Below are 25,019 nucleotides of genomic sequence, written 5' to 3'. Positions count from 1 at the left end.
TTACATTCTGAGATTGTCAGTCTATGGTACTTCAAATCCATCATATGCATAAGTATTCAATGTACCATCTGGTTGTTGTATATTTGATCTGCATGGAAAAACCTAATTTAAAAAACATTCTGCAATAACAAACCTTTTGACCCCAGGTCAATTTTTGATGAACAATCTATCCAAATTTCATAAATGATTGACAGCAAATAATGCAAATGTTTTATTTAATGTTTTCAGCCATAGAAAATATTGCATCACTTATCTGTAGATTTAAGGCTCTTATGCACAGGCATTAACAAAACTTTCTTGTTAAAGCTTGCCAATGCTTGTATAGCTTTAACGAGCAATTTTAAAGCATTTTAACATTTTGTGATGCAGAGAAAAGCCTGGGAAAGCCAGCAAAGGGCTGGGAATATCACACATAGCTCCTTCCTGGTATTTTCTGTATGTTCATTAGCATTATAAGTGGTGATGTAGCCAGGAGCTGAAAAACAAAACAAAAAAATAAAATAGTAGTTTTTAATATTATACACTGATAATGGTACTGCAGTGAATGTTTGTGAGTACACACGTGGACATTACATTTTACATACTGACACAAGCGTTATTAAGCTTTATTAAAACTTGATGTAAAATAATGTATAAGCCCTTACAGCAACAAAAAAACTTCATGATAAAGTGAGGAACACTGAGAACCTGTTTACCTCCCTAATGGAGTAACAAAAACCTAGTAGAGGTACAATCTCACTGATATTGTGATTTAAGTATGGAGAACACTTGATAAAACCAAGTAATAGCTGCACTAAAGGATGTGGCGGCTTTATAGGTCTTTTAGTCTATGTAATGAGCCTTTTTACATGCTACTGGAATTTTTATCCTGTGAACATTTGTATAGTTATATATTAGTTCTAAGGTAGCATTGTATTAGCCGCTGCTACATATTTCATTTGTAAGTATTATCTCCACAAATTATGTACTGAAAGTGCCAGAGTTGTGCATAGGATGTATGCTACTCACCATGATACTTCTATTCTGCTGATAACCACTTTAAATTCCTGTCTGAAACACCTCCACATTCCTGTAATTCTGATGGAAAAATATCAGATTCCATGCCTAGAGATTTCGATAAGGCCGGATGATGTGTATGTATACGTCCCGTCAGTGGTGATGGTTACATGGGTAATACACAGAAACACTATGCAGAGTAGATACCCAGCACTTTAATGGTTACTTTGCACTAATAATTCTCATATTATAATAAGTATTAATAATTATAATTATATTGGAGATTGTAATAATGTAACTTTTATTAGGTGGCCTGCTCAGGGTTGGATCAACCCATACTTCTGTGACGTATATGCCAACAAAGAATAATAGTTGCCACTTTCACCCCAGTCTTGTGGGTTGCCATTATTCTGTGTCTTTTTTTATAGTTTTTTAAGTTCATCTGATTCATATATTAGCTTTGGTTCTGTATTGGTTTGATGAGCCATCTACTAGCTTTAAAAAAATCTTGAGAATTTCCTTTAGTAATCCTTTTCTTCCCACTCTTTCACATCCAGATATCTAAAGAATTTGTTTATTTTACACTGATGACTGTTAAGCCATATTTTGAGTAATTTAGTTTCATGGTTGTGGTTGACTGCATTGGTTGGGAGGAAGGAGGAACTGGGACTTCCACTGAGAATATTTAATCTCAGAAAGAGATATAGAAGGTCTTTATAACTGCCATCTAAATCAGTGTTTATCAACCAGGTTTCCTCCAGATGTTGCCAGGGGTTCCCTAAGCAATGGACAGTCTGTGAATTTCATGTCAGCATAACTGAGACCAATGGTCTTTTTGGCAATCTGTAAGGGTGGCAGCCTTCCCAATGGCCTGCAATGTATGGGGCATTCTTCCTAATGTCCACCAAGTTTATGTGCTGTAGCTGTGGCTAACCTAAATATATTAGGGGTTCCCTGAAGGCCTGAAAGGGGATTCAAGAGGTTCCTCCATGTTAAAAGGGTCAAGGAACCCTGCTCTTAACAATTAGATACCTGTTTTGAGTATACTAAGTCTTTAACTTTTAAATCACCTAAATATATATCAAGGAACATCAAAAGGTGTGCAAAATCCAACAAAATGTTTTCTTTAAAAATCAGGGATGACCTAAATATAGAAGGTGGAAGCAAGGATTTTACTATAGAGCTCCAATACCCTACCTGTTGCTGTAGAACTCTCCACTCAGAAGAGATAATTACGTTTTCTGAGTGAAAAGATACAGTTACAGCAGATGGTTGTGTCAGACCTTTTCAGAGGGACCACACAGAGGGCAAGGTTCTTTCACTTAAGTATGCTGGCATAGGATAAAATTTATTATTTAGCTTGTCATTGCTTTCTAAAGAAATGACCTGTAATGCATTCAACATCTTTTGATCCGACTGGAATGCATTTAGCCTAATTAAAGTGAAGGTTCAACAGGATTTTAATTGCCATTGAATATTTTCAGCACTTTGTACCAAGTCAGTTATAGAGAGTGCCACCAGAGACAAAATCATGGTAGAAACAGCCCTGTAAATGGCCAAATCATTGCTTTTCTTCACAAAATATACGTGCCCTTTGCAATTAATAAAAGGACATATTACCTAAAACAGTGCAGGAATTGACTGAAAACATCTGAGAAATTTCCAAATACATTGAGCTGTGATGAAAAATCATGCATGAGATTTTGACCCAGATGTTTTTATACTACGTTGGTATAGAAATAATTTTGCAGTGTTTTGTGTTGTTCCTGTGTGTCACTTTCTTGTGCAGACTACTGACGTTTCACCTTCTGTAAATAAAAGTATTACACTGAGGAGTGCAATGCACGGCAAGGGCATTATGTATCCATCCAAAGGTGAATGATTTGGATTAAATAGCAGTAAAACTTGTTTGTGCAGTTCTCGGGAGCTGAGGTTGGCACACAGGTTTACTGAATTGCCTTTTGCAAAGAGCAGTTTTTAACCCCAGTGGAATTTCAAAGTTTGGGAAATGCTCTGCTTACCTAAGATTGGCTGCTGCTAAATTATTATGTAGAATGTTTAGGTCTTACCTAGGTAAATCTGATGAAAAATATACAAAAAAAAAAAAAAAACGATATAGTAATTTTGTATGGGAGTATGTTACTTCCAGATACATGTGCCAATCTTTTTAGGGGATCTTTCTTACCTGTAGTGAAAAACTGCATGGTTGACCACTTCCAGGAGCAGAGCATACTGCGTCCAGGAATGTCAAGCCGCACCGCAGGTATCACATTTGAATGCAATTGCACTTGTGGCCAAGGTACGGTTCCTTCACAAGCAATGGTGTGGCAATAATCAGCCTGGCGTTTTCTGGAAGTGGGCTGTGATCTGCCACAGAGTCACAGCTATCTAGAATAATATGTAAAACATGGTTTTCAATGACTCCCATTCATTTGGCAGGTTATAATAGTGACGGAGCCAATGGCAGAAAGCTGCAGTTCACTAAGGGTGTGAAAAGGCTTGAACTGATGTATAATTCCTATTAAGTATAAATGTATCTTCCTGCTGATGGTGCTTTGAAACACCCATTGACTTCTCAGACTTGTTTGAGGTCTCCATTTCTGAGAAGTCGCCAAGATCCTGGCCATTACCCACTACCAGCAATGTAGTTTCAATTCACTTGTTACTTGTAGTCCCAGTCTGCCTGTGCCAGTCTTGTAACATTCCATAAAAATGGAACAAACAAGTTGGTTTAGCTGTAACTCTCAAGAAGGTTTGCCGTCTTCAGAAGGACGATTAGATCTTTTTACATAGACCGCCATGGGTTGAATTTAATACCTGAAAGCAGAGATGTTCCCATTTGTGTATCAGAATATTGGGTGGGGCTAAATATTTAACCTTTGCTGATTGCAGTGAATTAATTCTGGTTGTTATGTGTTATTGCATCCCTTCTTAGTTTAGATTTCCTTATTAGATAAATGAAAGTACTGTAAAAGGATATTGGCTCGGACTAATGATTTATGAAAAGTACGGTAATTTAGTTCAGTTTCACTAAGGGCAAAATACACAATACAGGCCACTTTTAAGTTTTTGATAAAATATAATAAAGTTATTAGGTAAATCAATATAACATATGGTAAAAGATAACACATAGACAAGGAATTGCTTTCTGTCACTGATCATTAAGTCTTATGCCGGTGTGCAGACACAGGGTCAATGTCAGAAATCAGGACAAAAACCAGATAACCTATTAATACTCAACAGAGATATCATTGTTATGGAAACATTTGATCAGAAATCTATCCAGGGAGAAAGTTAAAACAATTTTCCTGGTACATCTCAGACAACTTAAAGACACCCTCTGACCAGTTCTAACTTTTGAATATAGACATCATTCATAAAACAAAAATAGGGTATATATAAATTCTTGCAATGTTGTTAGGAATCAGACCCTACAAGTATGGAAAGGTTCTTGACTGACTAGTTGGTCAGCTAATTGCTTCACTTCTCATGTCTCAGGTTTACAAATTTTATTAAAATAATACGTAGCCATGAAGGTTCTTGTTGAGGCATTTCATGTTATATGGATGGACAATGCTCTTACACTGTCTTCCAAGTGGGCTTCTGGTTGTCCCCTTGTTGGAAAGGCGGGTGGACACCAGGAGCGGCCATTCTAGTTAGTACACATAAGCAGATTTTCTTGTTTTGATCCAATAAAATGAGCAGATGTAAATTTGAACGGAGTTAAGTAGCCTACTGATTGAAAACTTTTTAAATAGGTAAGATTTTTTTTTCGGAGGAAGATAGCAATCTGGCATGTAAGTATGTTTTTTTTGCAAAAGGGACTTCACCTGTCCCTTTCTGCAATAAAGACCTGTCTGGTTGCAAATGTTCAAAGTGTAACTAAGAAGCACCGTGCACCTATTGTAGAGTTTGTGTGGGCAGGATGTGTCTACAGAGAGTTTGCAGGAGATCAGCAGTACTGAGATAAATAAAGGATCAAAAACATGAAAAACATAAAAACTGTCAATTAAGGTGAAGCTGTTTAGCAAACCATTTGGTTGTGGTCTACATCTACCTTGAGGTCCAGTTCCCCACTTGGAGAAACTCCTTTACTATTGGAGGCCCCCACTCTAAACTCTATGTTGTGTTTTAAAAAATGATATACTTGCCCATTTCTGAAATCTTGTGAGAGATAACATAATGCATAGGGCCCTCTTTCTATTCTCTTGGCGGTGGACAGTCCTAGATGACATCAGCACCACCCTCCATCAATTTAAACAGCAGGATGGAGTGGTAAATACCCCTCATGGGGTGGAGCCATGAAGCCCTTCATTCATACTCTAAAGCTACGTACACACTTCCAATTATTATCGTTGGAAAACGAACTACTTGAGCATACAGACATGAGGATTTAAGAAAAAAGCTGCTATATCCCCTATTACAGCACCATTTGAAGCACAATCAGTAACACCTGATTCAGAAGAGAAGACTTTAACAGCATCTGTACAAAAAAAGTTTTTAATAAAATTATCAAAACTTTTGTTCAATACATTTACATGAAAAATCGCTGTTGATCAATAACAAACTTCAATAAAAAGCAATAATGTATCCCTCATAGATTTAGGTAGGTTTACTGTTTAAATGGATTACTTTTTTAAAAAAAAGCAACCAGGCTTTCATATATAGACAGCAATATCTAATACAATCAGATCATTCTCAACACATTTCGCAAACATTCTGCTTCCTCAGGGGATAGAGCAAACTTGACGGATATGTGTATAACAGTTATAGGAGCATTAGATAATTAAACTGACTTCAATTGCCACAGTTCACATGGCCCCACATGCAGGTCAGCACCTTTAGGGCCTTAGGTTTGCGTCATCGGGCAGCTGGGGAAGGCAAGTCACAGATATGTATATTCCCCAAAAAGACCACAGGTATTTCCACCAAAAAAGACAATCCTCTTTAAAAATTGGGCTGACGGAAAAAAGTATAAATATATTCCCTAAGGTTTGTATGGGGTTTATATGTAATCCCTATTAGCTGTCCTGACAGAAGTAAACATAAAAGAGAAAATGTTATCAGACAGGTTCATTATTTACAGATTAAGTCCCTTCTGCAATACAACAAACTTAGCTCTCTGTTTGCAATCTTTTCTTTAAGGAACACTAAGCTGCATATGACTGGAGGCAGCCATTGTATATTGAGTATATAGAATTGGGGACTTGTAAAATGGTAACAAGGTGTTGAAGAATTAGGTTGATGTCAAATGGGCATCTGTACTGCTATTGTCAAAGCCAAGTGGGACAACTTTTTACTTACATTTGTGCAATGGCTCCATTGTTGGTTCTGAAAGCTGCCGAAAGTCATTCCTAACACTGGTGATTTGTCATCCATTTGACATTGCCCTAGGTGCTGGGATCTGTAGGCACTGGAAGCCATATTGTCAGCATGATATCAGCCAACCAGCACTTTCAGAAAAAAATGTCATTAACCTCCATGTTTCTCTCAGGACAGGTTTCCTTTAAGAGTAAAGGGTCATTCAGATATTTATTCCAGTTTTCCTAGTTAGATCTGGGAACATCCATCCACAGATAATTGAAGTATTTTTTAAAATTTCCAGTGACCTGACATACACTGCTCCCCCCCCCCACATGAATAAGAATTTCACTTAATGCTTCTTGGAAAATATGGTGCAATCACATAAAAAAAGACCTCACAACCCCCGGAGCACCGCGCACAAGGATCTCATTGTGTCGGATAAGTCACTGCATGAACTTCACATCTCTGAAATGCCAGCAGTTTATTTATTTGTTGTCTGTTTTATTATAATGTATCTAATGGATCATTTAAATTCCCACCCATGGCTGGGAAAATCTTGTCTGCAAGTTAAAAGGAAACTCCATCCCGTTAACTATGCTTTAATGTAATGTAATTGCTTTATTATCCAGATGTGTATAGAAATCAAGATTACTCATGGCCTGACATATGTCTCCCAGTTTATTATGTAACAACACAGTGTAAATGTGCAGATTCAGTATTATTGCAGTTCAAAATGGTGGCTTTGTACCCTGTTTTTTCATCTTTTCCTAGCCCATGCAACTCTTCCTATCCAGCCTATTATCTTACAGAGCAGAAAACTATTACAAGCCAGGTTTGACCTTGCAGCTGGGGTATAAAAACTAGTATAAATGAGAATGAGAAGATATGTTCCTTATTCCCATATCCTTCAGGCTGTCTCCTCGTTATATAACCAGTCCCTCTTTTCCAACTTTTCCAATAGCTTTTCATCACCATACAATGCAGGACCAATAGGGTCTTCCAGGGTGTTGGACAGTGAAGGGGAGCACTAGCTTCTGGGGGAACAAGTAATTAGATGGGTTTATCTCCTTAATGATCATGATCTAGACCAAAAAAACAGTTAACACTTGTAGTGTGGAGGGGGACCCCCTGCAGGGCTGTTTGCTTTCTTCTGCGTTCATCTTCAAATTGTCCTTTGCAAGCATCCATTTAGATATTAAAATTCAGTTACAGTGGAAGTGTTTTTTCCTGGCTAATGATACAACTCAGAATATAGAGAGAACATTTATTAAAGACTTTTTTTTTTACAGACAAAATTCCATATTTGACATTGTGATATTTCAGGCTGGGGGGTGATTTTGAGTTGCTTAGATTAACACAAGTAGAATTTAGGCTCATCAGAAGGTTAGGCTGTGGCACATAAGGGCCGATTCATTTAAACTCAAAAAAACACTTACCAATCAGGCTTTACATTGAATTTTATGAAAATAATTTTTAGGAATTAAGATTAGTAACAATATTTTCATTTTTTCTCCCATTTTAATAAATCAAATTTATTAGCGTAATAAGTCCAGACCCATAACATAATGCCACCAGCTCAGGTTATTGCCACAATATAGTAGGAGAACAACTGATAGAACTAGTTATACAGAGAAAATGAAAACATGATCAGTAAGCGTTTTAAGTGTGTGAAAATTCCTTTTCGTCTGAAGTTCAGCTATTAACAAAACATGTTGTGTCACATAATATTATTTCAGCTGACATTGAGATGTTGGATTAATGAACAACTCAAGGCATCAAGTAAAGCCATTCCGTAAAGCCATGTGGGGAAAAAAGTTCAACTGTGATAATGGTAGAAAAGTCCCTTCATTCCAGCATTATTTTAGCTGTACCATATGTACATGAAATATCATCCCTTCCTGCCAAGCGGGCAGAGCTATACCGGTGCCTCTCTGTAGGCATGCAGCCTCTTGTCAGTCATTCTGTGTAATGACCGTTCCTGGGTCGGTGATCACAATTCATATCCTTGCATTGCTTGTTCTGGCACAAGGGGGATTGATCATTAGTTACTGGATATAATTGGACTGTAGAGAAACTTTGATAAGAAGAATTGCCAGAAGATTTATGTGTTTGGAATTACATGTTTTCAGTATACCAGCTATAACGCCTAACTTTTGAAATATAGTAAGGGGAAACTTTTTAACTCAAAGTATTTAGGGAACATTTTGCCAAACATAAAAAAATGAATAAACAAAAATGAATAGTTAAACCAGAAGTTATGCAGGTCGTTGGTGACCAGGGAGTTTCAGGGTATTTTTTTATATTCATGCAAAGTCAGGATAAAAAAAAGCAAAAAACTCACAAGCAGAAGAAAAAGAACACTTTTAAGAAGGTTGGTACTTGTATTTTTTGCATTTCCTGCTACCTTGATGGTCTCCAGGCTTACAAAATTTCTGTGAAATGATGGATAGGATGGGATACTTGGGGATGCAGACTGGCCACTCCAGTAGCTGAATTGGTAGGAATTAGGGATGAGCGAGCGAGTCCTTAAAACTTGATCTCGCTGCGAATTCGGCCGCTCCCGCTTACCGAAATTCTAAGTGAGAACGTCCAATGTAAATTCGCCAAACGAGATTGAATTTTAATTAAAAAAATTATATATTTTTCAAAAAAATAAATAAAAAAATTGCGGGCTGTGCTGATCAATGAATGCAGCCACGGCTGCATTCATTGATCAGCTCAGTGTGTGATCCCCGGCACTGGAGGTTAAAAAGGGACAAGTCTCCCCATTCAAAACAAGAATGAATTCAGCCCTGGAAATTCTCCTTTACTGATTTCCTGGAACTTCTGATGGGTTTGTGAAATCAGTTCGCCGAAATTTCACGGACCCATCAGAAGTTTGAGGAAATTTTCCCGAGAATGCTGGAGGCATCAATAGTAGGAATCCCTATAGCCATGTTAGAGTGCTTATCAAAGGCATGGAAGGAGGGGCTGCCTAAAGTTCAGATATTTATATTGGTTGTGTTAAAAAAATTACAATGCTTTAATGAATTTGTAAAAGCATTTAAAATACAGTTGAGGTTTTGATATTTAATTGTTAGATCTAATACACAACAGCTCAGTATTGTCCATACCATATTTAGAAGATGACCCAACTCTTGCTTACCTTCATGATAAACACTATTTTTATTTTGAAATTTCTATTTACCCTTTTTCCTTGTATTATTAGGATTATGGAGTATTTTCCCTGCTATCTGTATTTCCAGAGAACCACTCATCTCTCTGCCCAACACTGTGTATAAAGGAATGCATTCCCAAGAGCCTTTAGAACATTCCTGATTCTAGTTGATCAATTTATCAGCAGATTGCTAACCTAAAATCTGGACCACCCAATTTACAGCATGGAGGAGCAATGCTTCTCTCACCTGGCCAATCGGCTGATCAGTTTTTCAAATATGCAGAAAATGCTTGCAAATCTAGAGGGATTCGGGGATGTGTTCTTTCATTTTGCATAGCTGTGATGGGGAGTACCAAATGTTGGTCTATGTTGTGGATACCAATATTAAACAGTATTTTTATAGCACCAACATATTATGCAACGCTGTACAATAAATAGGGGTTGCAAATGACAGATACAGTGACACAGGAGGAGAAGAGGACCCTGCCCCAAAGAGATTATCTAGGAGTTGGGGGAACAATAGCTCTGATTGATTGCGTCTGATTTATTAAATCTCTCCAAAGCTGGAGATGACACACTTTTATCAGTGAAGCAGGGTAGACCTGCAAACCTGAAATGGATCTAGTCCTGGATTCCAAACTTTTGCTAGCAAATGGCAAATGACTTTGAAGAAATTAATTCCTGGTTTTCTGGATTATTCTGCTTAACTGATGAAAGTGTATCTTCTCTAGGCTTGGAGAGATTTAACAACTCAGACCCATTGAGTTTTTTATGTCATCACATTTTAGGAGACACAGCAGGTGCAACCTGTCACATCAGGCAAAAAGATATAAGAAGGAAGCATTGTCACCAGTACCAGATTGCGAGCAAAGCAGAATTGGAATTGAGTTTTAAAGATATGTTTTGCCACATGTACTGCAAACAAAAACAATGTGAACCCTATTTTTATTTTATTTTTACCCTCCTTGTTTCCATTTAGGCTTAGGTTCAAAACGGCACAAAAGCTGCTCGGTTTCCCACCTGTTTTTAACATTATGTTCTACTTTATGTGCTTACTTTAACTGTGTTTCACTATAGCCCGCTTGCTGTCTGTACACGGGGGCAGACGTGATATTCAGGTTTAATAATTAGAACACCATTGTCATCCTATAACAAGAGTGCTTGACAAAAAGGTATAACTTATTAAAAGCAAATTTGAAAAGTTTCAAACAGGTTTTGTGAATGCATAAACATGCTAAAACTTATATAATGTTACATTAGGATCTACATACCTCTCACATGTTTAGCATGTTTGTATTTTTATAACCTTTATGAGACCTTTGCCATTATGAAGTATTTTATGTTACTATTCTCTGTATTGTGTTTGTCATCAAAGCAGCTAAGTGGTCTGTATTTTTTCTCTTCCTATGCCGCTAGATACAATGTAACAGGAGTTTAGTTACACTAGAAAAGAATTTTACAGGCGATCTTCAGATGGTGATTTGAGGTGAAAACACAATTGTCTGGAACAAAGGTAGAGCGATGACAAAGATGAGTCCTGATATCAGATACGCCTGTGATTGTGGAAGAAATGGGGAACGTTGTCAAAGATCATACTGAAACATCCTGTAATTCAATACAGTGCGAGTGTAAAAGGGAGCTCCGCTTATAGGAAGGAATGACTAGGGTTTAAAAAAATCTTTCAGAATAAACAGGTAATAAAGGGGCAAACTGTCTGATAGAAAATGCCATTAACTCCTCAACTTAAGAGCACATTTTCCCTTCTCCATTTAAAAATTGGTGATCAGATACATTGGTTGCCACCTGATCATGTTTTTAAAGTGGTGATCCTCCTGATCGCCTCTTTACATGAGGGTCCATCTCATACAACACTTTCAAAGTGGTGAAAGCTTTGGAGAATATGAGAGAACAGTGCTGCTTTTCTAAATTTCCTGTTTGACGTTTTAGCTGCTGATCACATTAGAGAGTAGCTGTCACCCATAATGAAAGTTATTTGGTCACATACTACTATGTTTACTGATCCACACTACTGCAACGGGTGAATAATTATTCTATTCATGTGAAACATTTTGATTGTAACTTCAGAACAACCTTTCTCATCCTATTTACCATTGAGGTTCCCTTGAAATCATGTTCAGGTATAAAGAAGCCTCTGCTAAATCTATTTATCTGAAGTAATTGGGAAAAATTCCCTTTACTTCTGTGTTCAGGGAAGAATGTCCCCTTACAGATTGCTGAAAAGATCATAGGGTTAATGCAATTATCTCTGAATCTGGAACTTTGCAGATACCGTCAGATGGGAGGTCGATCAGCCATATCTTGAGGAACGCCTGGTAACCTATAGAGCAAAGTTTTTCAACCAGGGATTCTCCAGAGGTTGCTAGGGGTTCCTTAAGCAATTTATACTTCTCAGGACAGTTTACCTGACACCAATGAATTTGTTGTATGTTAGCTAGGTTAATCTTTTTATTTATCATCCTCTATTTTCGATTGACCCTTGTAGTGCGGAAGGAGACCAACTGCACAGGTTAATGTTTGTTTCCCTTGGAGTTCATCATTAGGTCAAACAATATTATTTTGATAGAATAAGAAATAACAATTTTATACACAGCAAGAATAGGACCAGAGGGGACAGACAGAATATTTCCACGCTGTGTAATGATCAAACAACTTTCATGCTTTTCTTTTAGCTTGCCTTTAAAAAGTCCGAAAAAGATTTATGTCAACTTGTAAAAAAACAAGATGGTTTTCATTGATCCCAGCAAGCTCTTTTCTTTTAGGCTGTGCTCTGATATTGTATTTTCTCTGTTACTGGCTTTAAAAACTTCTGCTAATAAAGTGTTTCATGGAAAGAAGGTCAGGGATGTTTGCACTGCTTTACAGCCCACTCATCAAATTCAAACATACTCTCACATAGTCTTCTTATCAAATATTAGACGGCACTTAAATGTCTCTTCATGCGGAACATTCTTATTTGTGCTTCTGCATAGCTGGAATTCTATGAAATACTGTGTGCAGTTAACTGTTTTGCAGTGATTTGCTTATAGTGTAACTGGCAGGAAAGGAATACAGGACCTGCCATTACAGAATTAGTTAAAGTGAAACTAAACTAAAAATAAAAAAAAATTACACTTACCTTTAATCCCGCAGATCTCTCGATGATTGCAGTCCTTTCCATGATCCAGTCCTGTGTAGTCCTAGAATTCCTCTTCGCCCCGGCGCCACCATCTTCTGTTCCAACTTCTTGCTACGTCACACGATCTTGCAATGTGCAGGTGTGAGATCGGGTGACATTGCCCCTGTTAAGGGAAAAAAAGAGACCCTGAGATCAGGCCACGTGCAGAAAGAGCAGCCAGAGCCTCCCAGGATGCATGACGTAGGTATCCCGGGAGGCTCTGCATACCCATTAAGCCTTGAACGCCCGCGGCGGTGTTGCACTAAAAAAAACAACATTTTTACTTTATTTAGAATTTTATTTTTATGTAGTAAGTAAAAATGTTGAGTTTAAGTCCGCTTTAGGAGACCGAGTAGGGGGAGCACTGCTTCAGGTATAGAGTGCAAATACCTAGAGGTGCCTGCCAAAGCCTTCAAACTCTTTGGCCATGGCAGAATCCATGTTGTTTTAGCAGCCTGCCCTATACATATTTGTTGGCCAGTGAGGCTGCTTGCCATAAGGAAGGACCCATAGGAATGTTGGCAAGACTTAATAGCAAGCTCAGTCAATACATCGTCATCAAGGAACCACAAAGACTTTAGCTGTACCAAGAGGTTTGGGAAACTGCTGCAGGCACAGTATGTGCACTTCTTGGTGCCTGTATTTTATACCTGCAACAAAAATCCCCCCCCCCCCCCAATTATCTGATGACATCCAGCTTGTAAGGCCTTTAGGCACTGGGCTGTGTTAGCTTATTCATTACAAGGAATTAGTTGAATAGGATAATTGTACATGTAAATATTTAGGTAGATCTTCATTTTAAAACAATATCCTGTTCTTTAATTAGACGGGATCTTCTTTAAAGCCATGCAAGAATCTTAGTGAAACTACCATTTAATTTTATTTTAGTAGCGTGCATGGATATCAACATGTCATTTCAGACTTTCAGGGGTGTGATTAAATCAGAGCGTTGTACTGAAAATAGTAACAAGCTGGAGACACTTCCGGTGGAAGGTTAGGATACAATTACAGAATATTTTTATATTTATATTTTATTTTGATTTTGCACAAAAGAGGACACTTCTATTTATATCAAGATTGTTTCATGAGATTTGTTTTAGATAGAACATTGTGCTTTACCCACATGATATTAGCATTTCCCCGTAGAATATATAGATAGCTTCCTCCTTAGTAGAATTTTTCAGTGCTGGATGGAGTTTTCTAGTTAGCATATAACATATACAAACACTTTCTGGTTTAATGAGAATGTCTTCATTGGATATATTGCTAACATTTGTAATATTTGTTCAGAGGACAAATGTGGAACAAAAGCATAAAACATTGCTTGTAATAGGGAACTGTTGTTTCTTTTTTAGCACATGGAACTGAACCAAAACCCAAGGGCTCTATTTATAAAACAGGGAATCAGACATCTTCCGAGATCTTCCAGCTCCATGTATTTCAATGGCAGTAATTGATTTCCACTAGGGAATGTATGTGGGAATGTCAGATTCCCTGTTTTATAAAGAGAGCCCCATCTCCTAATAAAGATTTTTTTCCTGCATGACATGCACATTCTTGTAGATATTTTAGCATCATATATTGTTTTGCAAGTATGGTGAACAGCTTTCCCGAGATTAACATCATTTTTGTTACTACAATCTATCTAAATGTTTAGATACATAATAAAACACATTAAAGTAATTGCAACAGAAATATTAACTGATTTACAGCAATCCAAGGAACTGGTTGTTCTAGATTGGTAATGATATTGTTGTAGATCGGGGCATTAAAGTTAGCTGTGTGATTAACATAACCGGCATTTATACTTTGCATAATATGAGATATGTATATATTTACATAACACACCAAGAATATCCCTATAACTATTAGCAGCGCTATTAGATTTTATGTCTGTGTGAGGTTTTTGGGGCAATTATCCAAATGCAAGAGGGTATCTGATTTGGTTAGTCCAAACTGAATATGCAAAATTATACACCCATTTTTGGCCAGGCTATAATCCTCATGTAAGCTTTTGAATATTTTGAATAAATATGGAATTATAATTAAACATGTTTAAACTTTGCTTGAAGTGTATCCATCACATAGCTAATACTGCAAGTAATTTAGGTGAAAACACAGCTTCACTTTAAAGTTAGACACTGTTTACCAGACCATTCATTCCAATAAATTTATATAGGCGTATAATTTATTTTAGACACAATATTTACATATAAAAGGGGCTTTTGTGTGGACACCTAAAACCGAGAACACTTGGATATGATGTCAGCAGCCCCATAAATATTTATATTATAGAAGTTTCTATCTCTTTTTTGGTTTTGAAGGTGAGTAGTCCACAGGTACCATCCTAATACTGACTTCCAGTTATTATTTAACAAATTTTCAGTACATCTAATATGGCAGGCACAATCTCATATATATGAAATCATTCATAATATGACAAACACTCAGTGGATCCAGGACAGATAGCATATCTCCTGAGTTTCTGAGTTGAGTAGAGGGCATTGGAATCATGTATTGAGGTTACTCACCTCCACCACACCCACTGTTACACAGGCCTCCCAAAAATGTGAGCTGAGAAATGTTGGGGTCAAGCAAAGGTGGAGGCAGTTATGGTCTTCATTTGGCATCTGCAATTATGTACAGCAGGTGATGATCATCTGTGATTTTCACCAACCTTACTTTGCCTCAGGTTCGCTTTACCTGGAATTATTTAGGCCTTGGGGGTGTACCTGTTGCAACAACAGGCAGATCAGCTGAAGCTGACACTCCAATTGTCAGTTAGTATTGTGTCATAGGTGGTTGGATAAGAGGGAATCTCCAAATCTCTGTCAACATTTGCTCTTACTTGCTGCCATCTTGCACAGCATAAGCATTTAAACACAATTAACCATAGAGTGGCTTGCCATACATCTTCATGTGTCATATGACCATTATACCTTAAAATTACATTATCCATTTTACCACCTGCTGTTTTATTGCCCATTCCTAGTGAACCACTCCCAATTCCTTGACAGTGTAATTAGCTTCACGCTTATAAAAAAAGGTACTTATGTTAAAAGTGCTTTTAATGTGATGGTATGTCAGGCTCGCATTTTAGGTAAAAGATTGCCGTTATTATGTAGGCATCACAGGTGCTAATTTGAAGTATATGGGTAATTTCCCACCAATGTTCTGCATAACTGAAAATTAAAAGTTTACCCTTATATTTACCATAATAATTAAGAATGACTTTTGCATCAAATATGAGTGCATGTCCCCCACAAATATCAGGGAGAGTCACAGTATGCAGAGCATTGTCCAGATCAGCCATTCTCAACCAGGGTTCTGTGAAACTTCAGGGTTCCTCCAAAGGCTGATTTGGGTTCCTTGAACTGGGGGTGATAAACCTCCTATTTGATGAATCCTGTGTAGCTTTGGGAACATCACTTGGTAATGACATTCATAGGTGTTTATAATGGTGTAGTTTTAGCCTCTACTTTAGGGGGAATTCTTCCCACTGGCCACTAATCTAGGAGGCTTTTTTTCTACTGACCCCCCCCCACAATTGTTTAGAATTGTGTGTAAAAATCCCTGTGTCCCAGAAAGGTCAGCTCTTGTAAAACCAAAATAGCGTTAAAGATTATTATAATATATAACTCTATAATGTAATAATATTATATTACTTTAGAGAAAATGGTATGCTGCACACAAAAGTGATATAAATAGTTAACTAATGAACATTCACTGCTGTAAATTATACTTGACAGGGAAGGTTCTGTCCTTGTTAGTCCATGTGTTGGATGTATTTTTGCAGTCTTTTAGCCTATTGCTTCATGTCTTATTTAACTGTGACCATGCAATTGTAATTTGTAAGATATGGCAACAGCTTGCAGAATTGTATAGCCTTAGTAGAAAAGCCTGTTCCATGTCATCTTGTTGCAAAGTAGGACCCTATGCTGCTAGAAGCGGGCCCTCTGCTGAGGTCCAACACACCCTAGATCTATGACATCTCCAATCAGTAGGGAGCAGCAGCCTTGCTTTAGCAAAGCTATACGTCTAACTCAGCAAGGGGCAAGTGAAACCTTTGCAGAGAGACCATTGCTTCTACACAAATGCAAGGGCTTTTCTCTGAAGTATTTCTGCAAACGCTGTGGCTGCTTTCTAAAGATGAACTGTTGGACATACCACAGACTTTTGAATGGATCATTTAACAAAAGGCACCACAATGTACAGATGGTTCATAGTTCTGTGTACTGAAGTGCTAAAAGGCAGCTTTTTTGACATGTGCGTTAAGGGGGCATTTAATTAATGCACTGCATTTAATTTATTCTATGTGGCGTATCATTATTGAAATGAATATGGATCCATCTTCCTATCATGATTTCATGATATGCTTTACCAAGCTTCTAATATTGCCATGCAAAATTTTTAAGAAATGAAGCCTATGCCCAGGCTAGTGGTGAGGGGTGCCATGTGGTAACCGCTTCTTCATACTCCTGAAATATATATTTTGGGTGGACGCTACATTTAGCATCGCACCTTTGGCAGGCCTTAAAGAATGAATAAGGCATCATTGAGCACATCAGTATCACCTGCTGTAAAATGTGCAACACTGGCACTTTAACAATCAGCTCAGCAGTGTGGTTGAGTGGTAATAACCTAAATTAAGTACTTTTAAGTCAGTGACTTGGAAAATGTGTGCCCAAAAGGAGTATTATATTTGCTTAGTGCACCAGCCAATAGGAGCACACCCACCCTGTACATAGTAACCATCCCATATGTACCCAAGTTACCATTCATAATACTCACGTTTGCCAGTATAGTAAACATTAATAATCCCTTCACATACGGCCTTTTTGTCCCATTGGTGCAAAACAAGCACATAATAGTACAAAGGTAAAACACATAATGTACAGCCACATGCCTTTAAGAATATTGTACACATGTGTGCACTGTTTTTGGGCTTCCTATGGATTGATTACCATTCAGAAAGTTGGTTGATCACAAATTTGGCAGTGATCTGTTCACGTGTACCATAAATAACCTAGGTCAAAACTTAATATTAGCAAGGCAATAGCAGTTTCAGAAGGATATGTTACTAGTTGCAGCCTCCATGTTGCTCTCATGACATGCACTTCACATCAGCTTGATTTTGTCATATCATCCATGTCCCAAAAAAACTTGACAAGATGTGATCTCTCACTTTAAAAGCACTGAATCATCATTTTATTTCAGCTCAAAACTGAACATAAGCAACTAAAATTTTTAGAAGAAGAAAGTGGCACTTAGTAATGTTTCTCAGCACAAAAAAAATTACTTTATACCTTTAATTTGATTATCAGCATATATATATATATTGCAAACTGTTGGTGCTGATGTTTTTGTAGTGTATATGGTATATATGGCAATCAAATGGGTAATATGGGTAATGCCCTTTGCCATACCAAATAATGGGCCCTTAGGTGTAAACCTACAAGATATATATTATGCTATGATGTGTGACGTCTCATTGCTGCACAGTCAATGTGAAGTCAGTATAACTGAGCTCTTGTCTTTGCTGCTCAGAGATTCACCTGCCCAGCAATAAATGCAGTAAATTGATTTCAGATGCTGGCAGATTTTATGCAGAATCTGAGACAAACCTAGTTATAGTAGAGGTCAGGATTTTTGTCCCCCTTTAAGGTTACTGGAATCTTTAAAAAGTAAAAAAAAAAAATCTAATATTTATACATTTTGTGGTTTTAAAAAGCATAGCGTAGTGGTAATATACACAGGTGGGCTGGTGATATGTACTTATAAGATTTATTTTTATTCAGCTTTCTATTTTCATTAATTCTGCATTCATTTAGACTATACATTGTGGTAATATATAGGTTTTATGCTGCATTGCATATATACGTCAGTGCATTGCTGTATCACTCCTGCATTGCAATGCACCATAATGCCCTGTCACACCTATCTTGGGTTGGCGATGTCTTAAAGAACGGTTGGTGTCAAATGTATAATTTAAACATTATCCTGCATTTATTAATATTATACAATGTAGCAGATAGAGCTAAGTTGGCCCTTAAATGAATTGTGTCATTAAAATAAACATGTAACACCTAAACTGCAAAGGTGTAAATTAGGCCTCAGTTGTTGCATGTAACCTATAGCAACCAACCTGCCTTCAACAAATTGAATACTAATTGGTCATAATGTGCTTAACAGTAGGAATCAATAATTGAATAAGGTTGACAAACTCCATAAAAACAATGGCTACTGAGAAACTAAATCCAGAGCCCCAGTGGTGCAAGACTTCGGTAATACCTGGTCAGCCGCCATGGTGGCCACTTGAAAATAAATGTTGCCTTATTATTACAGTATTTATATAGCACCACCATATTATGCAGCGTTGTACAAAGTCCATAGTCATGTCACTAACTGTCCCTCAAAGGAACTCACAATCTAATGTCCCTACCATAGTCATATGTCAATAATGTAGCCTGAGGTCAATTTTTAGGGGGAAGCCAATTAACCTCACTGCATGTTTTTGGGATGTGGGCAGAAACCCACAGAGACAACCTGCAAATCCCATGCAGATAATGTCCTGGCTGGGAATCAAACCTGGGACCTAGTGCTGCAAAGGCTGGACTGCTAACCCCCAAGCCACCATGCTGCCTTAACACTGGCTTTGAAGTTTTTCCCCAGACCAAAAAAATGTACTAATTTCCAACAGCTTCACTCATCCAGGATCCCTCCAGAGGTTGCTATGGGTTCCTTGAGCAATGAGAAATGTTTGCCTCTTAGGTCAGTTCAGGTGACACCAATGATTCTTTTGGCTATCCGTAAAGTTGGCGTTCCCCCCACTGGTCAGCAGTGTATAAGACATTCTTCCTACTGACCACCACACTAATATACTCTGAGCTGTGGATATAGAAGATTTTTAGAATGGGTTCCCTGAAGACTTGAATTTATTTCAAGGGATCCTCCATGTTAAAAAGATTGTGAAAGGCTGCCTTTCTTGACCTATCTTCAGTTAGTTCTGTAATAGTTTTTTCAACTATTTATAAACATCATTTAAACAGCCCAAAAACATTCATTTCTAATCCCTTATAATTATTTCTATACTTTCCCATGGCCAGGCACTGTGTAGGACTCAGTAGCAAAGTGTTCTCGGATACAATAAACTCTTGGCAAATATCTTTCTGTGCACACGCCAATATTTTCCCCTGGCGTACAATTGTTCAGATATTGTGCCAGCAAAAAAAAGTAGCAGCAACAGGAAAGACAAATGATTATCTATTTAATTATAGACCCATGGTCATGTGATCTGGTGGCCACATGACTACACCTGAGCAGGAGCAGGCATGAATCAGGAAGGGGAGAAGGCTTACCTGGGGATTGGAGAGCTTGCCAGAAAATGAGTATTTGCTTGTGCTTTAGAGGGTAGGTTCAACTTCCCAATATTAATTGATCTGTATATAATTAAAAGTCAGAAATAAAGCAATAATCATGGATTGCACAAACAATACTTAATGTGACGGGCTGCAGTGCAAGTTAGTTTAGAGGATGCATTGGATTTTTTTTTTAAAAGTACTTATAAAATGCATTTTGTTTGGCATATTTTGTATATCTATGTTTCAGGAATGTTATATTTAAATGCATTGTTGTTTGATATGCAATTAAATATTAAAAATAAAACTTAAATTGCATGCACTTTTTTACTAACAGTCCAGCACATACACCTGTTCATGCTAAGGATCCAAATTACTTTGTTCACCTTTCTTGCTGTCTCTGTGTAAATATAATATCCACTAGAAGTGTTTTTATTGTTTCTTAGTGTATTTTAGTAGTCAGTTCTATCAATTGTGCAGATTGATTGATTTTTAATATATAATAGAATGTTTTTCTCATGGAAACCAGTGCAATGTGTGTTTTCACCATCTGGTATTAGAAACGTTCAATCAAATAAAATAGATTGTTGTGCAGATCTTTTATGTGTTTTTTTTAACAATCTTTATTGCTTTTCATTTTTTGTTAGGATAGGAAGCAATAGAAACTTTTTTTCACTATGGAAATTTTTTGTTTTTAAAATGGGGATTATTGATCATTACTGCCTGTGTCTTCCTGTCTTAGTGACAATTGTTCCCCTTATTTCTTGTCCTGCTATCAGAGGGGCAGGAAGAAAAGGAGGCAATAAAAACATAATAGATATATTCCCAAATCCATTCAAACTAAAAGTAAAAGTGAGTGCACACTGATGGCATTCATTGTACAATGTTATTCTTAAGAGATGAGGGACTTTGCTCAGAGTTCTGCCTGGCCCTTTTTAGCTGGGTGCACCACCCGGCATATTTCAGTAACCACATAGCTGTTTTAGGCTGGCTACTGAAGAGTTGGGTCACAATATAGGGGCTGCCACCTGCCTACAATTTCTTCCCACCCGGCTTAAAAAAAAAATTCTAGATTGAACACTGTTGTGCTGTATATATAAGCCCACTAGAAAGTGAAATGCGTCAGAGTGGGAGAACTTCAGTGGGGGCTTGTATATCCTTCAAGAACAGGGGTTGGCAAACTCCGGCCTTTAGGCCAGATATGACCTTGCCGGTAGTTTGTTCCAGCCTAACACCCCCTGGCTTATCCGGCAACCTGCAGTGGAGCCAGAACAAACTACCGGAGCCGCATGTGGCTCTTGAGCCTCTGTGTAGTGGCTCCCTTCCCTATTTATTGCGGCCAGCATTAACACTTTCGCTGTTGGGGGGGAAAGAGGGAACATTACCTCTCCTCCATATGCAGTTCGGCGGAGAGGGATTTTCCCTCGGGGCATTCCTGGTGAGGGGCAGAGCCATTAGGGGGGGACTCGAGAGAGAGTCCGGCCTAGTGTGCTCTTGCCTACCCTTAAAAATGGCCTAGTGGCCAAAAAAAATTGCTGACCTCTGTTCTAGAACATAACTATTTTTTAATGTCATGGATATGTGCCTGGCTGCTCTTCTTTTGAATGCATAATGGAGAGCATGGACAAACTTTAAGGGATCAGTGGCCCAATATATTGAGGTCTGTGGCCAGTGACTTCACCTTTCCTTTCCTAAAATAATGTGAGTATATACTTACATAAGAAATACATTTTTGTTTCCCCTTCTCATAATTATGTTGCATAACAAGTCATGCAGCTTATCTTTGTTTCTCAGAACAAGATAACTGAAGATCTGTTTTGTAACACAAATCTGATCAGACAGGAGGGCAGTTGGCTTTAAAATAACTTTTCTACCAAGTCCACTGTAACCGATGCTCACAGTAATCACATGAACCATGTTGCTGTTGATTAAATGTGGCCTGTAGTGAAGTTCCAAACCATTCAGGAATGATATAAGGCATGACTGTTATATCTTTTACAGAACAGGATACACAGGCTCCACAATACACTCAGTACCCCAATACAATACGTTCATACTTCAAACAGCTGTGACTCCCTGTATTATGAATACACCGGACACTGTGCATGACTTTTTTTTTTTTAAAGCTGTACGTCAGTTAATGAAGTCTTGGGTGTCACTGTTATCAACCCTGCACCCGAAGCTGGTGGTTATCTGGCTTTCTATAAAGGGTTACTGTATGTTCAAGCAACCTAGCTCATAGTCACAAATATAGTGAAGTGACGTGTGGGTCCATGTACACGGCTATGAAGAAGGTATGTTATGGTACTTTACACCAGTGTAAAATGCAGCAAGGGTGCAACCCATACCAATTGGTTATTTTGTCATTCCTTTGGTACAGGTTAGTGTATACATTCAGCTATCTGGTTCATTGTCATAAATGTGCTCTTGTTTTATATGTAATATTTTGTACTGCTACATTGGAACTCCTACTTGTCCTATTTGTACCCTTTACACATAAGAATGGCTTGCTTGTTTCATTAATTCATTTTCATTTAGTTATAATAAAAAGCGACAAACATTCATATTTTACCTAGACATTTTATACCCTATTACGTAGGCCCCATTTCCATCCGTAACATCGATAAGAATGCTCATCAACTTTGCATGACTGAATTCTGCTCATGAGAAAAGTTGACTGCTGCTAGAAGGCATTATAAAGCCTCTTAATAACCTGAGCACTCAGTGAGAAGGATTAGCACTTGCCAACAGATCTGTTGCTGTTAGTGAGAGAAGTCTGCAGGAATATAAATAGGCCAGTTAACTGAGGCTGGTAATAAGCAGGTGGCGCCCTCAAATAATAAGCCAACAAAGACGGCTTTTTAAAATAAATGTTTGTAGCTTCGGAGGAGAATAGAGTCCAGTGTTTCCAATGAGAGGGAAGCTAAGGAATCTGGTATGTTGGAGGTAAGGAAAATCATATGTTTTTTGAGTTACTGCAGGATTGTGTGTAATAATAGGAAAGTCAGGACCAATCAGTACAATGTAGTAGCTAGCAGGAATATTAAAATTTATGGGGGAAAATCAAACACTGTTATTCTAAACTTCTTTGATAAGTTGCAAAACCTCTTAGGATTTTCGAGGGCTAGCAGCAAGAAACATGGCAGGGTGCACCAGAGTCTGTTTGATGCATCTCTGCACACTAAAGCTTAACATTTAATATTACTAATAAACTGTATTTTATAAAGCACCAACATATTATGCAGCATTGTACATCAAATTACCATCAGCTGTTAAGAAATATTCCCCATCTTGGAATGTGCATGTAGTGACATCCCATGTAGTGGGGTAAAATACTGATTCATGGATGTTACTTTCAAAAAAGGGCCTTACAACTCCTGATCTGCACAGTTTTAATAAATCCCATATTTGTAACATTTGACTTCAGTTGTTCAACCTTGATTGACTATAGCAAATTATATTTAAAGTAGTATAGGGCTACCTTCAATAAATGCTTGGTTTCTGTTCTTCATACTTTTTGAATCAAAGACCCAAAACAAAAATACTGAAAAAGTATGTTAGAAAAGTCAGAGCTACTTTTCTTAATCCTTGCTCTGGGTCAGGGGTTCAGAAAGCCTTGATAACCAGGCAGCTAGCATTTGGGGAGAGAATGGATGGCAATAGCAGCTTCTATGATAGCCTATATGATATGAATTTTGTAGGCTCATTCACACTATTGCAACGTAGTGGACAGTGACTAATGTCACATGCATCTTACTGACAGATGTGCATTGCGGTGTGCTGCCAGTAATGGTATATTCACATTTCGTACAATAGGCAGTCTGCTAAAATAATTGTGCTTTCTTTTCCATCACACATTGAAGCATGGAATTATGCATGTCAACACAACCCACACTCACAACCATTTAAATGGGCCCTTAGGGTTGTGTGCCTTTCTGCTTAAAATGAACAACACACATTGAGCCTCCCTACCTTTACCCTATCCACACACTGTTTATATTCTTCCATTTGTCATTGATTTGCAGAATGTGTGAAGGTGTCATTTTCTAAACATTTAGCTCAATGTAAGATGGGCCTCTGGTACATCATGTCTTTTATTTTAGGTAATTTAACTCTTCTGTAATGTGAAAACCAGTTCGCCATATCTGCTTTTTGATTGTAGATAACACAACTGCAGATAGATTTTTCTAAAACTGTATGCATTGGAAAAGCTTTTACGATTGGTATTGTTGCAAAGAACATTTTGTAAAATGGTCTGTGCACCGAATGCTGATATTTCACTTTTTGTTAGATGTTGAGTATCTGTCATGGTTTATTATAAGAAGTAAATTGCATTCTTTGTTATGCACATCTGCTTGACTATAACATAGAAGTCTGGAGAACATAATAGGAGGATGTGTGAAAGTGTAATGGTTTCTAAACTTTTAGCTTGGTGAAAGATGGGAGTCTTGGGGAGGCCCCATGGTAGCCAGGTCTTACAGATGGTTTAAAACTAATTCAGAATCAATGGCTCAGTTCTCAACCTGGCGGCATCTCCACTTCCACTCCACTTTTAACTAATTGATCTCTTTTGAAAGAATCGTTCATTTCTAGGGCTACTACTTTTTCGCTTGAGATTGCTTTCTTTTGGATTGAAGGTTCTAGTGCCGATGACCTTAAAGGGGTTTTATTGATGCTGGTTATGGAGTCAAGAGTTGGAGTTTAAGATTAGTACTTGTTGTTTGAGGTAAGAATTGTTTGGAGTAGGAAATACAACACTGATTTGTAAAAAAGAAGCAGCTAATTTTACTGTTGACATATGCAGGTATGTCCCAATGTCCCAATTTCAAATCTATACCACCAGTTTTGTGATCCATTTATCCTTCTTGGACAACGCAGCCAGGTTCTGATATTGTTTTCTCTTTTTACAGTTAAAACCATACAGCTAGGTAATGTCTTCCTCAGCCTGCAATCAAATATTGAGGATTCAGTAATGCATCAATGATGTCAACCTTAAGCTCTTCTATCAGACAGCTACCGGACACCTTTT

The 25,019-nt window shown here is 37.7% G+C and overlaps 1 protein-coding gene and 1 long non-coding RNA gene across 9 annotated transcripts in view; one reads left to right on the top strand and one right to left on the bottom strand.

The window, feature by feature from the left end:
* COBLL1 (cordon-bleu WH2 repeat protein like 1) overlaps nt 1–25,019 on the top strand; it is a 90,514-nt gene that overhangs the window by 26,605 nt on the left and 38,890 nt on the right. The window contains exon 1 of one of the 7 annotated variants that reach the window (XM_072418262.1): nt 20,002–20,042. The exons of 5 other annotated variants lie outside the window; for them this stretch is intronic. In XM_072418262.1, coding sequence (XP_072274363.1) covers nt 20,017–20,042 — 26 coding nt within the window. In that variant the 5' untranslated portion in view covers nt 20,002–20,016. Of the gene's footprint in view, nt 1–20,001; nt 20,043–22,886; nt 22,937–25,019 lie in introns of those variants that run through there. One more of the 7 variants, XM_072418261.1, reaches the window with a different exon arrangement.
* Nucleotides 199–15,293, bottom strand: LOC140334544 (uncharacterized). 2 transcript variants are annotated; one of them, XR_011921588.1, is made up of 3 exons: nt 15,164–15,293; nt 12,594–12,756; nt 199–475 (listed from the first exon to the last, which is right to left on the bottom strand). It is a non-coding gene; the product is annotated as an uncharacterized lncRNA (long non-coding RNA). The 2 variants fall into 2 exon arrangements; XR_011921587.1 differs by lacking the exon at nt 15,164–15,293 and having other exon boundaries at nt 12,594–12,817.

The sequence above is a fragment of the Pyxicephalus adspersus genome, chromosome 7 (assembly GCF_032062135.1).
Source record: "Pyxicephalus adspersus chromosome 7, UCB_Pads_2.0, whole genome shotgun sequence".
Classification (NCBI taxonomy): Eukaryota; Metazoa; Chordata; class Amphibia; order Anura; family Pyxicephalidae; genus Pyxicephalus; species Pyxicephalus adspersus.
The sequence above is the reverse complement of the archived record's forward strand: the minus strand, read 5'-3'. Positions and strand labels throughout refer to the sequence as shown.